A 17,908-nucleotide genomic window follows, 5' to 3' on the forward strand; every position below is an offset into this window, starting at 1 on the left:
GTCATGAAATTAGGTTTGTTCTAGGTCATTTGAAAACATCTGCTTTCAAGTGGAAAAATCATGGAAATAAGCAACTAATCGTGCATCTGTGTGTCAGGCCTGTAGAATTGTTTATTTTGTGTTAAACTAAGTAGAAAGGGTTCACAAATTCTGTTTATCTATGTGCATATGTGTGTTTGGTGTGCTCAGCTGTAAGGCCATTTTAACTACATGCTCTTACCAATGTTTTGTGTCGTTGGCATGCATTATGTAACCTCCTCAGTGTGTGTGGTCAGAGAGGCATGTTTCATAGTGGCGAGCTCCGCCTCTGTGAACTCAGCTGATTCAATTCAATTAGAATATGTCCCTGTTGACTATCTACTATGCCCTTAGCACCAGGATGCATGTTATAAAATATATGTTTAAAAGAAGCATGTATATGACCATCTCCAACAAGAAGCTTGAAATACCTTGGGGATTAAAATACTCAGGTATAAAGCAATCAAAACAATAAATTATTCAGAAACCAAACAGAGCCCCATAAAGTCCTCAATGAGAACGGAGGAGGGAGAAGCCAGCAGTTAGCATTTCTTTTACCAGGTGTTTGATTCTTCTAGAAGAGATTGATTTATGATGCATAAATCCAAACAGTTGTGTTCTTTGTATTAATAATCACCTTGCCCTGGAAACATTGGTTCGTTGGAGGGTATCCCTGACCAAGTCTGAGAACCAATCCCTTTCGTCATGTCAAAGAACATTCACTTCAAATCTCCAGGCAGAGCAGTGTGACAGGCTCTGACCATTTAACTCAACAATAAGAGCAAACTTGCCCCCCAGGCTTACTTTATACTGACTCCTCTGGTGCCTTAGGCATCTCTGTTGGCAGAGCGGCATGCCCACCAGCCAGCTGCTTTCTAATCACCCCCAGCGCCCTCTGGCAGATAAGAGAGTGACTTCAGAAATAAAGGAGGAGTGAGAAGACACTGAAAATGTGTCCCCTGTCCCTCTAGACATCAGTTTTCAGAGTCAATAGAAACTGGACAGCTGATGCCTGGCCTTTGAATGAAGTCTCTCATTGTCATCTAAAGGAGCGATGCTTTAACGGGATGTCCGCACTTTTCTCAGAGCCAGATAACAGTGAATGGGAACTCGGGAGGCGCTGTGAGTCCGATGAGCTACTACCAGCGGCCCTTCTCCCCTTCGGCCTACTCCCTGCCAGGCTCCCTCAACTCCAGCATCATCATGCCGCATGGCCGGTCACTCGGTAAGTCGCTGGATCATCATGATTTTCATGACAATTTCACAAGAGCGAGTACAAACCACATGAGAAAAATATAAAGCATCAGAGCAGCTTTTAGAAAGGAGGCAGACACGTTCATCAGTTCACGATTGAAGACCCTATCCTCGGGAGGCATGAGGGACCGCGTGAACTCAGCCTGGGAAGAAACAGGCACCCAGCCGTTCCAAGGCAGCGACTGCTTCTGTGCCTTCCTCTGGGGAAGGCGATTCGATATTTGGGGTGTGGGGGGTTAGAAAGAAGATGGACTGTTAGGGAGGGGAGAGCTCACATCCCCAGGAGAACATTCACACGGTGCATTTCCATATATGGTAAATACCATCCACATGGAGGCACCCTGTTCTTTCGTGGGAAAACTGTCATTGTAGAAAGTTCTTTTGGTGTCTATAAAGACCTGGTTCACAGTTAAAGCAGACTGACGGGCAGAGGCTGCCTCACACAGTGGTACACTCTGAACTACTGCCTCCCCAAGTAGTAAACTACTCAAACTGAGGCCAGAAGACCATCCGTCAGGGATGTGAGTCCCTTTAAAGGATGGTGCCAGGATTTCATCAAGACATAGCTCTTAGCCTTTTGGGAATTAGGCATTAGACGAAAGAGAGAGCTTTCCTCCAGATACAAAATGAACACTTGAACATTTACAAAAAAAAAAAAACACTTTTCAGCGTATAATTTCACGGGGCTCGGGAACTCCTTGAAGCTAGCTGGAGAAGAAACTGCTATATAACGATGGAAACATTTTTATGTGGCAAAATATGTTACAACAGCTTAGAAAATAAGGTCATACATTTTCCTAGTTTTTAGAAATGTAAAAACATAACCGAGAACATTAAATAAACCAACCCAGACTAAATCAGAGCATCATATGAACTGAAGCTGAAAAAGGTTTCATGATGTTGAACCAGGCCTCCAGGGCAGCAGGAAGCAGAGAGGAAGGCAGAGGACCACGTGATCGCAGCACAGCTCTCAGCAAAGTAGGAGGGGCCCATCCTCTGGCCACCAACCAGCTACAGGGAGCAAGAAAGTAGAGCAGAGGGCTTTACCTCCCATTTCCTCCTTGGTAGCAGCAGCACGCTCATTCCCCCAACACTGTTGTGTACTGAAAGGACACGGTGCCATTAGTTTACCCAAGAACATTCGCCTCGTGCACTGTGGACTCAGCTTCTGTGTCCACACAACCTCTATAGCTCACAGGTAGCCAGGAGACTCATTAAAGAAAAGTCTAATTATGCTTGTGCCTTTTCTAATGCTGCTCCTGGAATGATCGGTGACTCTTATAACGATGGCCTTTTAGAGTATAAGAAAGCAGAACGTCCTTGTGCCAGAATGTTGCCCTTAATTAGTCACTGGTGTAGTATTACAAGAGGAGCCCATTATATCTAGATTTTTTACAGAGCTATGCATTATGACACATCTGCAGTAAAACTCTACAAATGATTCTAGCCGTAATATTTTCCCAAATAATTATTGTCAAAGTCTGACTCTTTCACCCCCATTGCTCGCCTTAATGAACACTATTTTTTCCCTTCACCTCAACAAACAATACATATAAATACTTGAATGTAGACAGGGTTTTATGTCAGAGCATACCATTGGGTAGACTTTACATATAAACTATAAACATGGAAAGAAATTCTCTATATAAACATTGAACAAATTCCAGTTGGCCAATGCTGAGATAGGTCCTGAGGAGAATGTACAAACCTATCCTGCCCTAGAGAAACTTGATATTAATTTAGGACAAAAACTGCAAAAATGAGAGTTAGTGGAGCATATAAGAGCATAATAAAATAAAAGGTCAACTTGTATTATATAAGTTCATAGAATATCATGAACCATAAATGAAGACAGAGTTAATACTGTTTGCTTGGGCTGGAATTTTGCATATACTAGGTGCTCAAAAAGTTTGTTATTTTATAGAAATACTAGATCATGGCTGCCCAGTCAAATCCTTTTTAAAATTAAATGGGAAATCTGAGTCAAATATCACATAGTGTCTTACTTTGGAGCTGCCTGGAAAATATTACTTTTATAGATTGAAAATGCTTTTCTGTTGCAAATTAAATAGAAAATAGTCATAATAGTAATAGCAGGTATAAATATTACAATGGATTTTAGTTGATATCTTCTTATCCTTATAATGATGAGTTAAATCTTTAAGTCTTATTTATGAAGATTTATATAAGTTTTCTACCAACGCACAGTGAGTATATCATTGCTAACCTAAAACATTAGGACTTTTCCAAATCCATATAAAAGAGACCTTTCTGAGTGACAGATCTGACCAACTGTGACAAAGAATCATTCTTGGTCACCAAAATTTTGAAATTTATTATAAAAAAGGGGGGGGAACAACAACAAAAAAACAAACACACACAGGAAATTGTATTATCAGTTGCACCAGATGAATGGTAATAATGTTGATTTTCACAAATATCTCTGAACTAAGAGTAAGTGGAACATACAGTACACTAAGTCCCCTCCTTTCTTGTGAAAGTATAGCAAAAGTTAATAACCATGGCATGAAGATAGGGACAGGATAAGTCCCATCTAATTTATATGCTTAGGGCGATTTGTATCCTCAAGGGGCCAGAAGTCATGGTTTTTGTTACTTTAAACTAAAAGCAAAGACATTATGGCCATCTTGGCTAGTTAAATAAAAATGAATACTAAAAATTTAAAGTCATCTATTGACCCATAAGCCAAGTACATGTTTGGATACGAAGTTGGTTTCATGTGATTTTCATCTTCACTTTATTTTTATGAAACCACTGTTGAAGACTCCACAGTCATGTCTTTTGTCCCAAGAGCACATTTCAGTGCTTTTAAATAGCGAGCAGTTTCACAAAAAGAACAGTAATGTAAACTATGAGCTGGGACTCGACTTGTCCCAGCTTCTGCGCCCGCCCGCAGGATTACTGGGAAAATGAGAAGAGGCAGTGCGTGCAAAGTGCTTTGTTCCAGTGGCTGCCACAGGTCACAGGGTCTCTCACCGAGGCTGTTCTTCCCCTCACCCTGCTTCATAAAATGGGACGGTCTTGTTACAGGTGTGTTCCCTATACACCTCCCTGTTAACAACCAGTGGCTCAAATTTAAGGTAACTGAGTGGAGAGAGATAGTGATGGAAATATAGACTCTGCCACGTTTGGCATAACTGTGCGAGAGGTACCATCAATTTATGATGCATTATATGTCGCCACCTTCTCTCCCCAGATTCCACAGAGACGTATGCCCAGCACGCGCAGTCTCTGGACGGCACGGTGGGCAGCTCCATCCCGCTGTACAGGTCCTCAGAGGAAGAGAAGAGGGTGACGGTCATCAAAGCCCCACACTACCCGGGGATCGGGCCGGTGGACGAGTCCGGCATCCCCACGGCCATCAGAACGGTAGGCCGGACCCAGCGGCTCTGTGCACTCCTTGTCTGAGCTCATGAGCACTGCCGTTCTCATGCATCTTATGCTGCGTGTGGCAGAGAGAGGACTGTCCGTGGGAGCTAATCACACAATTCGTTTCTCCGTTTTAATGAAAAATCGTGAAACTTGCCATTTTGTCAAATGACAAAAGTCTGTTTTACCTTCTACCGAGGAGTGTTAGGGCAATAGGGAGAGAAGGGAAGGGAAATGTGACTTCTTGGCTGCGTTGAATTCCCACGTTCTTTGCAGACAACCCAGTGGTTTGTTCCTTGAAAGGGATGTGTGTTAACAACACCAGGAGCTGCGGGCTGGGAGGTGAGATGATTGGAGTGAAGGGAGTTAATGTCATGGAAAGAAACAACCAGGAAAATACACATTGGAGAGTTTTCCCTCTTCAGCTGTGCCTGCTGGGAGCTCTCGGGGATGCTGAGTGAGAGTGTTTGGATTTTTTTTTTAGTCTCTAAACGCTGCCAGGGCATTGCTCAGTGCGTGGGGCAGCCCCTTCTGGCAAAGCTCAGCAGTAGCAGCGGCTCTCAGAGCCGGGCAGGCAGCCGCTGGCTGAGCCAGTCCACTTGAAGACAAGGTCTGTGCTACCGGCCACCGGCCCCGAGGACTTGGGAACCACCAGGATGAGAACGGCAGCACGTTTGCAGGTGATGTTGGGGGGCGGTTCGAGAGCGGAGCTCAGGCTGCCTACACGTGTCCACAACACCCACATACCTGGCTGGGATGTGGCCAAGAGCTATTTCCCTGGAATGCAGACCTGGGGGCGAGAGGATGCGAAGACAGTAGAGGGTAGAGGAAAAGAAGGGGAAAGGGATCAGAAAAAAGCCATGGTCCGATCGGAAACACTCCAGCTGGATAAAAGACCACGCGTGGGGGTTTTCTTCTCTCCTTGAATCTGTATTTATTATGTGGGGATTACGTGTTCTGTGTAAAGAGAGGAGAGTTAAAAATTAACTATTCCAAGCATCTGTACTAGAATTGGAAGCCAAAAAAGTAAGTCTGTATAGCAGTGGCTGTGAGTTTTATACTCATGAGATTCTGAGAACACTGAATGTGACTAATTATAAAAATCTATGTTGGAACTGGTGATTGTCATGTTTAAGGGACAGAAACGGTTCAGGGATCATGACTAACATTCCTAATCTTAGGATGACTACATGTTTCTGGTGACAGTGTTTTGTTGATGGTTTCCCTTTCAAGATTTCTGATTCAGAATGGTTACGCTTAAAATTTTTTTCCTAATAATGTGGAGATATCATGTCAGACAGGTATGCTGTCATTGGTTCTGATTGATCCCTGAGGCACAATATATACACAAATTCGGAGATCCCTGATTCTATATAGTTATAGATTCTCTCTGAAAATTTTTATCTGAGACTCTGGGTGTGTTTCTAAGTCAACAAATGATACATAGAAATGAACATGCAAAGCCTGACCTTTTGTTTTTAACCCATAAGATGTAAATTTCTTAAATAGCAAGGCCTTGCTTGTTCGTTTTTAAAAGGAAGAAACTGAGATGCGGTGGATGGTGAAAATCGAGTAATATTAAAATTTGATATTGTTTATATATTGCTGAATCATGAGCACGTCTAGACATGCATCCATTAACACATATACCATACTCAATGCTAGTTTTCAATCCATAAAGTCGAAGATAAGATATAGTTTCTATGTACAGCTGTGCTCTTATTTGGCCATTTAGAACTTTACAAAGAAGGTGTAGGTCTATTTCCTATTTCCCGGCCTGGCCCAGCACATCCCCAAGTATAGCCGTGTTTATAAATGCCGAGTCAGGCCCTCGCTGAGCCTCCGCAGGCCAAGAATCCAGGGCTGTTTTTCTTTCTCCTCCACGTAGACAGTAATGATTATCAGGCTGGGTTGCTTCACATGGACTTTCTGCTGAGCGAATGTATACACGAGAGGCAGTGCCGCCTCCTGCATCATGTTGTAGTCTCATCCTAGAAACCGGCACAGACCCAGGAAACAGAATTGTGCAAAGTAACCCAGAAACTCTAGAAAGCCAAGAGTCAACAAATGTACCTTTGAGTTACTTGAACGAAGGGAAGTGGCTCCCCCGACGGCCCTCTCTCATGTGACCCGGGCCCTCTGTGTTAGCCTTTTACCGCCATTCTTAGCAACAACAACAGAACCCACCAGGGTTCAGATCCCACGGGACTGTCTAATTACGGCCAGCTAGTTAAGTGAAATACAAGCCTCCTTTCTTCTCCTTCAAATACAGCACTGTTTGAGCACTTTCTCTTTTTTTTAATCTTTTTTTTTTTTTAACTCTCACCTGAGGATATTTTTCCACTGATTTTTAGAGAGAGAGGAAGAGAGAGGGAAAGACAGACAGAGAGAAATGTTGATGTGAGAGAAGCACATCAGTTGGTTGCCTCCTGCACGAGCCCCAGCCAGGGCCCAGACCAGGGAGGAGCCTGCAACGGAGGCACATGCCCTTGACCGAAATCAAACCTGGGACCCTTCGGTCTGCAGGCCGACGCTCTAGCCCAGTGGTTCTCAACCTTTCTAATGCCGCGACCCTTTAATACAGTTCCTCATGTTGTGGTGACCCCCAACCATAAAATTATTTCGTTGCTACTTCATAACTGTAATTTTGCTACTGTTAATGAATCGTAATGTAAATATCTGTGTCGCGACCCAAAGGTTGAGAACCGCTAGCAGGGTCGCCTAAGACCATTGGAAAACACAGATATTTACATTACGATTCATAACAGTAGCAAAATTACAGTTATGAAGTAGCAACGAAAATAATTTTATGGTTGGGGGGTCACCACAACATGAGGAACTGTATTAAAGGGTCGCGGCATTAGAAAGGTTGAGAACCACTGCTCTAGCCACTGAACCAAACCGGCTAGGGCCATTGGAGCATTTTCCAAGTGGGAAGGAGCAAACACCGACTAGAATAACTGCATACTGGTGTGTAGAGAAGGTGCCTGTTTCCCCTTGTTGGAAACCCCTGCGTGTTATATCAGGGTAGAGTTCTGATCATCTGTAAACTGTAGGAATGCGAACATCCAGGTGTGCTCGGCCGAGGTTACAGAGAACACTGAGTAGTGGATTTCTAGTAGTTAGTGTCCATGCAAAGTAATCCTGAAGGACACCTACAAAAGTAAACATCCTCACAGTTGAGGAGACCTCTGTTTACTTAGTCTCAGGATTAGCCATAACAACCTCCACGATGGCATTTCTAAGACGAAGTTGAACTGCTTAGAGGACTTCTTTTAGAACGGGACACAGAGTTTTTGTGTGACCAGTTTCATATTCCCCTTTGCCAACTGGCTGGGCATGCCTGGCATCTCCGTGCTCACCATATAAAGCTAGCAGATGGCAGGACTGAGCTCCTGCCCGATACGTGCCCTCCAGCCAGGCAGGAAAAGGCCTGTCTGTCAGGATCCGTTGCCATATACAGGGCTATGACTTACTTATTAGGCGTCCTTGTGCCATCGGCCGTGTCCAGGTAGAGTTGGAAAACATTTCTGCCACAAGCTTTTGTCTTCTTTTCTGTTGCTGAATACTATAAAGGAAATAAAGCTTCATGAAAGAGAAATCAATCTTTTATGTCCCTTAAGGACACTTGATCAGTTACTTCGTTTAAACCAGCAAATAATAGCTGGACTTCATCACTGCACCCCATCCCACCAGCTACCACCATTTGAACATAAAGTCCATCAACAATCCCCTCAATTTTTCCATTCTAAAAGGAGTGTAGAATGAATGAAGAGGTGATTCGCCACAAAGTCAAGGAGCCCTTAAAGTTCATCTATACTTGTGGTGATTACAGACTCATATATTCCTAGACACCAAAATAAAATTGGATATAGCACGAAACTCAATGTCCAGATGAAAAAATGCAGTGACCACATTTCTGAGAGAAAAATGAGCCTATCAAATTGAAACCAAAGCTGAGTCTAACCAGTATAAGAATATTTTTGTGGCAGTCCTAACGGAATATTTTATATCAAGGGAATTGTCTCGGAAAGTCTGGTATATTTAGTCACTGTGCACATAATGGTTGAGCCTCTTGCCCTAGTAGCTCTGGAAAAAATTGAGATAAAGATCTTGCCAAGAAAAATCTTTAATTTGGATTATAAAGGTGTCTGTCTACTTTCACAGGTACACAATATGGTCGAGTTCCATGCAATAATCTGGATTCATTCATTATTTTATTCTATAAATATTTGATGTTCCCTATGGCTTTTTATTGAGCATTTCTTATATTGTAGGCATTGTTCTAGATCTTTCTGTGTACATCGTCTCATTCAATTTCCATAACAATCCTATGATGTGGATATAATTATTTCATTTTAAAAATGAGAAAACGAGGCTCTTGAAGGTTACCTAATTTATCCAAATTCATATTGGTAGGAAACAGCAATTAAAGGATCTGAGATATGAATCTAGGTTGATCTGACATTAATTGTCTTCTGACTTCTATCACATCAAAAGCCTGGGCTGCAGACGGGGGCACTTCTATGCTCAAGGAATTTACCATTTAGCAAAGCAAATGTTGTAAATGTTTTATTATCAGGTTTAAAAACATTTTTGAAACAACATCTCCATTTTTAGAATTGCTCTCAGACTCTGGATTGTGTTCCTACACTTGGTACTTTAGTAACTTAGAGTAGAAAATATTCATTTTTTCTTTCTCTGAACCTAAGTTGACCAGAATGCAGTTGGAGTAAAAAATATTCCTTTGTTAAGGAATATTTAGCCTCACTTTTTACCGCTGTTGGCGCGTGTTTTCAGTCTACACAATGAGGTGGCTGTTTTGTCCCCCTTTTTTTCTCATAAAAATAATATCTTAAACAGAACACTCACTAAAAAGTTTTTTAAGGATAATGATAATTATCTCCAAAAGGAGTGAAAGACACTGTGATAACCCTATACCTCTTCTTCAGTGACTTTTATATAAACACTAGAGGCCCAATGCACGGAAATCATGCAAGAGTAGGCCTTCCTTCCCCCGGCTGCCAGCACCGGCTTTCCTCTGGCACCCAAGACCCGGGCTTCCCTCGCACCCCTGGCTTTGTCCAGAAGGTCATCCGGAAGGTTGTCCGGAAAGACGTCTGGTCTAATTAGCATATTACACTTTTATTATTACAGATGTTTGTGCAAACATTAACTGTCGAGTGCTGGGCAAAACTCTGATGAGGATAAAATAAAACCATAGCACGTATAATGCTCCAATTCAGCCTAAACTCAAACAAGGGGTAATGTGTTTACACACTGCATGCATAACTGGATAAATGACTGGTCTTGTCATCATGAGATAGGTTTTTATAAACCAGAGAACATAAATTTGCTATTAAAAAAAGAAAAATGTAGAAAGCAAAACATGGAGGAACGACATCGATCTGGAAGCAGCTTTGTAACTGTTGGACCTTCTCTCTTATAGACAGTTGACAGACCGAAGGACTGGTACAAGACGATGTTCAAGCAAATTCACATGGTGCACAAGCCGGGTACGCACGTTGCTCCGTGTTCCCATCGGGTCCCTGTGGGTTGAAGGATGTGTATGTGTCCTCCCCGTTTACACAGTTGGTTCACCCCCAATGTCAAGACCCTAACAAGCTTCCTGGCCTCCATTGGTTCTTGTGACCATTCCTCCTTACATCACCCCTTCAAATCCCAGACCCTGCGCTCCTGCCTCACCCCTCATCTGCCAAGCAGCCTCTTAGGTGGTGACCTTGACGAGGCGCCAGCTGCTCTGGTCTCTTCCCTTCGTCCTTCCTTGTCCACAGTCTGAACCAGTGTGGCCTGTTGTCCACTTAGACAGACTCATTATTCCTCTGTCCACGTGTCTGCTCCCTACCCAGAGGCTGAGCATAGGTAGGTCTCGCTGAGTTGACAGAGATATTTAAAGCACTTTCTAAAGGAAAGTCAGGCCCCAGAAGAGAAGGCTGGGATGTGAGGCAAAGGTACTGACCTTGGATGCCCGAAGAGCAAACAGGTTACAGACAGTTTCAAAAACAGTATTTGGAAAAAAAAAAAATATTACAGTATTTTGAGCGAGGCAAAGTACACTGGTTTCTGACAAATGTCTGCTGTTTCTGTGAAGTTGTGCTGTCTTGTTGTGGTACGGTGACGCAATCTGCATTACCATCATATGTATGTTTCGTTTTCTAGACGACGACACAGACATGTACAATACTCCTTATACATATAACGCAGGTAGGACGGCTTTCCCGGCTTGCAATGAAGATTTTGCAATGCTTGCAATGCTTGGAAGAACTTCAGCCTCACTTTTTACCGCTGTGGGCGCATGTTTTCTGTCTACACAATGAGGAGGCTGCTCTTCCCCCCTTTTTTCCTCACAGCATGCCTAACAAAAGGATCGATCTCTTCTCGTGGATATGAGAACTAACACTGCTTTATAGCCTTCATTCCCCGTGCTAGCTGATGCTCAGCCTCAGGAATGTTTAACTCAACTGTGAAGGCCAGCCTGAAAGAACACACTGTAATGGGTACAAAATGAGATAAAGATCTCCTTTTATCAGAGCAGAGAGTGAGCGCCGTTGCGTAAGATCTCTCAGATCCGCTTCACGGCGAACAAGTCCGGCACAGTGTTCTGTGACCTTGCCCAGGCTTCTGCTCCAAAATGCACCCATTCATGGAAGGGCTGTTTCAAATCCCACTTTGCCGGCCACTCTTCTGACTCAGAGCTGCCCAGGTCATAAAGAGCAACTTCAATTCCGGGCTTTTCTGCTTGTGCTTGAGTGTGTTGGTATCTTGTGAAGTGGTTGCAGGCTAAAGGGAGGGAACCCCTAGAAAATGTTTCCCGTCATGACTTTCTCCTAAATGGCACGTCAGGGAATCCCACACAGGGCCTCCTGTCCCTGCTCAGCCTCAGGCTCCAGACCACTGCCCGGGGTCTGTTCTTTCTTTAGAGCAGGCTCAGCAGGTGGGTCTGCCCGCCCCTCACACACCGGCAGCCCCACAAGGGGTGCCCTTGCCGGCCTGGCTCAGAGCTACAAAGGTTCCCCGCTCCTGGACACCTAAGGGCCAGCGCACAGGCCCTTGAACTCTTAGGGATTTTGCTACTAGTCTCCAAAGACAAATAGAGAAGTAACAAAACAAACAAACGGGCAAACAGAACACGCGTAGAGGTGACAAGCCCTTGGTTTTCTGCCCCCGATATTCCACATTTCACATGGGGCCCGCTAGATGTTGCCTCAATTTTTCCTTCTGGCCACAGGTACTCCGAACTCACCTCCTGTGCTTAGCTTGTTAAAAAAAATCAAAATTCAACTGAGTACATTTTAAAGATCTTATTGGCTTTGGTCAATGATTCACGAGTCGGGCAGTGTCCCATCTAGCAGACAGAGAGTAGCTCCGAGGAGCTGCACGGCATGAAAGACGTCACAGGCAGAAGGGAGCAGGACAAGGAAGGTGGAGCAGGCGAGAAAGCAGATGGTCATTGAGGTCATCTTCCCTAAAAGGAGGGCTGGGTCTATCAGGCCGGTGGCCTAACTAGTGCTGATCAGGTGACTGGCTGGTTTAAGGTTCCGTTTCTGAGAGAGGCCTACCCTGGAATTAAGTGGAGTCCAGTTTGTGACGTGGGATCTCTGCATAAGCAACTCCATTGGGGGCCTGTTGTCCTGTTTTTAACAAGCTCTGAAGCTGAACTCAGACAGTAGAATTGAGGCCAAAAACAAAGTGCGGACATCATGTCTTTGTATTTGTCGTGGCAATTTGCATGGAACTTCCGGAGAAGAAAAGTGAAAATAGACTTAGCTCAAAAGACTGAGGTTGCAGGTAGTTCAGAATGTTTTGCATCCATTAGTAACTAGCCAATCAAACAATAGTTACATATAACCTTGCGGAGCCCTTTGGAGAGAGTTTTACCATTTAATCAGTAGACGAAGCAACTGCAACTAGTCTCTTCCCTGTGACTAGCCCTCCATCCCGCTGTCGTGCGTCTTGCTCTTTCTGCCTCTTTTTCGTTTCTATGTCATCTCTGCTACCCTCTTCGCCTACCCCCCAAACCAGTCCTTCGGGGCCCACTCTGGTCCTTCGGTTCCATGATATCTTAGACCAATCCACCATCTTCTAAAATCCCTTCATTACTCATGGATATTTTCCGCATTTGGCCTTTACTGTGTTGCCAATTATTTTCCATCAGAGTCCTATTTGTGTCTCATTTCCCAGATGCGCTACCGGCTTACTAAGGGCTTCTGTCTTCTTAAGCCATGCACGGCACATACATATCTTGCTCAGTATTGTGTTTCATTACAATTAACATGTCAATTATCATATATGAACCAGAGCCTTTAAAGTAATAGAAGATATTTGGAAACAGTTCTGTGAAGCATTTGTAATCTTCCTCTGAAATCGTAACTGTGTCGTTAGTTTATGTTCTCCAGGAGAAAATTTGCTGAGTACCTGTAAGTTCTGCCTCGTACTAGCCTGAATGATTACTAATTCTAAAATGATTGACAAAGATTTACTGTCGCCAATGCTTGTGTACAGAATACAGTAATAACAAATTAATCTCTTCATAAAGATTAATACATTAATTGCTAATGATCACCCTGCCCCATGCATGCAGTATGGATATGCTTATTGATGATAATGTGGGCAAAATCATTGGCTATTTTATGGGGCACGAAGAATGTAATGCACTTTTTAAATGTCATTGGCCCCTGTTTGTTTTGTTCCGTTGTGTTTCGCGACAGGCCTGTACAACTCACCCTACAGTGCTCAGTCCCATCCCGCTGCGAAGACCCAGACCTACAGACCCCTCTCCAAAAGCCACTCGGACAATGGCACGGACACTTTTAAGGATGCCACTCCCCCGGCCCCTCCCCCCCACGTTCCTCCTCCAGTCCCACCGCTTCGACCCAGAGATCGGTCTTCGACAGAGAAGTAAGGCATTTCCCCCCAAAGTGGCCCACATTTATTTAGCTTAGTATAAAAAGAAGGCCGCGTGGCCGTCAGTAGAAGAATTGGTGGAGATAGTATATGTGTAATCTTCAGCCAATACATGCAGTCCTCGGGTTACATCGGACTCGACGTATGTCGTTTCGTGGTTACATCACCATCTCCCATTTATTTATTTTTTAAAAAGTCCCATCATTTCGACGTATGTACATATGTGCTTTATGTTTGTTTGTTTTTTTATTTATTTACCACAAGTAAAGGTCAGGAATTGTTATCTTTCTTTTAATTTTTTTTTACTGTTTCACTTCATTACTGCTGTGTCTGTGCTCCATGTGAGGGACGTAGGTGCTTATGTAGGTGGGTTCCGACTTCCGGCGAAAATCGCGTTATGTCGCCGTAGGAACGGATCTCTGATGTAACCCGAGGACCTACTGTACATGTACCTCATTGACCCCTCCCCCCTCTATTGAGATTATAGTAAACACCTTTGCAAGTTTGGTTCATAATATCATAGTGACCTAAGTTAGACCTGGCATAACATGGGCACAAGATCTACATTTTTATTTTTTTAAATGCATAGAAGACAAATAAAAAGGAATCATTGACGTGGTCTCTTTGGCATAGCACCCCAGAGACTATGCAGTTCATTTTCGGTTTCCTCAGGTTTGAAATGTTAGGTCTATTAATTATTTAAAATTCCCCTCTGATACACAAAAATATATCTTTGAAAGCAGGAAAATTATTCATGAATCATAAATAAGTCATTAGTTAATAAGTATCTACCTGTGACTCATCTCCACCAGTTTTTCAAGATGATACTAATTTTCGTTTCCCCACAGATAGGTTTTTATAGAAACTATCCTCACAAAAATAAAAATTCATAAACAAACTTTTATGGCATCACTTAAGAATGAAGATTATGACTAATAATCCAATTATAGGTGACCTTTATTGAGAGTATGCTGTGAGCCAAGCACTAGGCGAAGTACTTTTCCTCTATTATATCATTTAATTCTGAGAACCCAATGAGATAAGGTTTATTTTAAACCCATTTTGGAGAGAAAGACACTGTGATTTAGAAAACTAAAACAACTTGCTCCACTCATACAGCAGAGTTCAAACTCACCTCTGACTGAAAACATGGCTCATGTTATCCCGGCAATAAATAAGGATGTAACAATTATTCAGTATTGATGCCGATTATTAAGCATTCACCTACCATACCCATGTCAAAACTATAATATTCAACACCGCATGGTATCATTAAGAGTAACTGATGGTTGTATAGGGTATAAGATACCACGGAAATGGACACACTTCATATGTGAGAAGATTCTCATTGTACCAGTCTTCTCAGGATGGGTTTTATGTTTAGAACGGTGATTTAGAATGGTCTTAAATTTGATAAATAACTGTCTAGACATAAATGGTATCTCTGCCATAAAACAGAACCAAAATTAACTCAGAATTAAATGAATTATTTGTTCTATGTGTTTTAGTGAAAAATAAATCTCTCGTTAAGAAATATGCAAATCTCTTAAAAATTTCAAAAACACCTCTGCTAATATTATTCCGCAATTTACCAGCACGCCAGTGCTTGCCCCTAATTCTCCTGTCCCTAAAGGCATTTCTATTCCCAGCATGCCATGGGGTCAGCATCCCATCCCTCCCAGGGGTCAGCATTGCCCCCTCTAAAGCCAGGCAAGTCCTCTTCCTCTGGAAGGAAGCCTTCCGTGGCACCAGCCACCCAACAAGCTTTGTATGTGAAGTCCTGTGGCCGCCCGCTAAGAATATCAGTTCAGGACAAAGCTGGTTCCCAGGTCTCCCAGGGGACGGGGTGGATGCCTGGCTCTGGTTTTCCAAGGGTAACACAAAGGAGGGTCACCGTATGGAGGGCAACCCAAGTGGTCCCTTGGTGCTTTTCACAGACCATGATGCCACTTGAACAAGATCCAACGTGGCGTGTGCATGGCTCCTTGTCACTTTGAGTCAAGGATGCCAGCCAGGTCAGAGCGGTGGGGGAACTCACACCGCCTAATGGAGCGGAAGCACCACTTCTTCCAAACACAGACCTTGCGCCCGACCTAAGGGTTTCCCGGCAGCGCCCTGGCTGCGTGTCTCCTGAGCCTTCGTGTGAGTGTTTGAGGCAGCAGGAGGATGACATCAATGTACGAAAGAAAAGAAAACAACAACAGGGGAAAACATAATATGAAATAAAAGAAATGACTTCCTCTAAATCATTTATGTAGAACAAAACATAAATGTGGTATTTGGGACAGATTAGCTTTTGATCCTATGAGACCTTTTTTTTAAAAAAAAAAAACCAACTATACGAAAATTCACTTTGAAAACAGCGAGTGGATAGATACGACTGCTCTGAGCCCGGAGAATTCCTTTCACGTGTGACTCGTCGGTTCTTTCCAGGCATGACTGGGACCCTCCAGACAGAAAGGTGGACACGAGGAAGTTCCGTTCCGAGCCCAGGAGCATTTTTGAATATGAACCCGGGAAGTCGTCGATCCTGCAGCATGAACGGCCAGTAAGCACTTGTCCCGACACACGATGCGGTTCTCTAGGCTCCGCGGGTGCCCAAGGAAACCCGGATTTCATATTGTTTAGCAATGTTGGTCGCAAAGGGGCTTTACTCGGCATTATTTAGAAACCACGTTTATTTTGTATCATGTTCTGTGCATCTTGTCTCGGAATTGAAGATGCAGTTTCTAATAGGTATCGTTCCTACCAATCAAATACAGGGTGTAACTATATTTGCATGTCACGATAGCCATGCCTAATCATAGCTATGAGTTTAATTGGATAAAAAAACAAGAGAACACTCATAAATGCAAGACTTAATCGCGAGTCTACATCGCTAATGAGGAAAATCATTCGTTAATCTCTTGGATACAAATGCACCCAGGCAGTCCGTCCCTTCCTTTCTGCATAGGTTTGTTTCTATTTCTAGGGCTTCAGGGGAAATTTTCCAAATGTCTTTTTAGAACAAGTTGGTCTTAATGGATTCTTATTAAATCTCTCTCAGGTTACCGAGCCTCCAGCTTCCTGATTGTCCATCTAATAATGGATCAAGAGTAAACTTTGCAGTATTTTACGGTTATTTCTTTAAATCCTCTGCAAAGAAAAAGGAGGTGGGAAGTACCCATTTGCTTCCCCGAAGTGCAGTTAACAGACTGGCTCTTGCTTGGCCCTCCTGGTGTTTAGATCCCCGTCTTCCTTGCTGGGCCTGTTTTCCCTCCTTGACCGGTGCCCTCGGGACCTCTGGAACTGTCATTCCTCTGCACCTCTGTCCCAATCTGCTTCGAGGGAAACAGTTGATGTCATTTGCAACTTACTCTCTGCCTTGTCTTGTCTTTTTTTAAAAATATATATTTTATTGATTTTTTTACAGAGAGGAAGGGAGAGGGATAGAGAATTAGAAACATCAATGAGAGATAAACTTCGATCAGCTGCCTCCTGCACACCCCCTACTGGGGATGTGCCTGCAACCAAGGTACATGCCCTTGACCGGAATCGAACCTGGGACCCTTCAGTCCACAGGTCGACGCTCTATCCACTGAGCCAAACTGGTTAGGGCTGCCTTGTCTTGTCTTAAAAGAATTTAGGTGTCAGGGAACAGGAGAGAGTTTTCTTTGGTAGCTCCTTTTAAGAGTATCCAAGAAACCACATGATCACATTGAATGCAAAGCCAGCCCTGAAATTTGATTGGAAACCCTGGCCTCACCACACCCGAGTTGAATGTCCTTGATTTAGTTTTTGAAACCCTGTATTTATGGTTATGTTCTTGAGAAACAGGTTCAAGAACCTCATAATCACATAATTCATAGTGATGTTTATCTAAGCCTTTTTTTTTTTTGCCATTCTACAAATAACTCATATCTTTCAGAGTAACAGAATTTTAACAGGAAAACTGAAAAAACGGAACATGCCTGAGTTGCAAGCTCCATTGCAAATGTATACCCCACTTAGGAGGTTATGTGATTGAATTTTGTCATTTCTAGGATGAGAATTGAGTGAATCATGAGGTCACCATTGCATAAAATTGAAAATAGCAAAATAATGTCTCAGATTTAAGTGTCAATACCAAAACTTTAATGATCATCCTAACCATTTATGATACTCTTAGGATGGTGCATGTTGTAACTGTATTGAAATGTCTTGATGGCTGTGGCGTCAGGGAAAAGGATATTTCTATTATTGACTCACTGAACAAAATTATTGAGCACCGACGACGTGCCAGACATTGTATTAGGTGCTGGGGACACAACAGTGAACAGCACAGTCTCTACCTCGAGGAACC

General features: G+C 43.2%; 1 protein-coding gene across 5 annotated transcripts in view; it reads left to right on the forward strand.

Annotated features, from left to right (window-relative positions):
* The window catches only part of SORBS2 (sorbin and SH3 domain containing 2), a 162,713-nt gene that overhangs the window by 91,018 nt on the left and 53,787 nt on the right, over positions 1-17,908 (forward strand). For 2 of the 5 annotated variants that reach the window (XM_054720119.1, XM_054720117.1), the window contains exons 1-6: positions 1,135-1,243; positions 4,490-4,662; positions 10,112-10,178; positions 10,843-10,887; positions 13,392-13,581; positions 16,021-16,135. In XM_054720119.1, coding sequence (XP_054576094.1) covers positions 1,150-1,243; positions 4,490-4,662; positions 10,112-10,178; positions 10,843-10,887; positions 13,392-13,581; positions 16,021-16,135 — 684 coding nt within the window. In that variant the 5' untranslated portion in view covers positions 1,135-1,149. Of the gene's footprint in view, positions 1-1,104; positions 1,244-4,489; positions 4,663-10,111; positions 10,179-10,842; positions 10,888-13,391; positions 13,582-16,020; positions 16,136-17,908 lie in introns of those variants that run through there. The other 3 variants (XM_054720115.1, XM_054720118.1, XM_054720116.1) reach the window with 3 other exon arrangements.

The sequence above is a fragment of the Eptesicus fuscus genome, chromosome 8 (assembly GCF_027574615.1).
Source record: "Eptesicus fuscus isolate TK198812 chromosome 8, DD_ASM_mEF_20220401, whole genome shotgun sequence".
NCBI classification, from domain to species: Eukaryota; Metazoa; Chordata; class Mammalia; order Chiroptera; family Vespertilionidae; genus Eptesicus; species Eptesicus fuscus.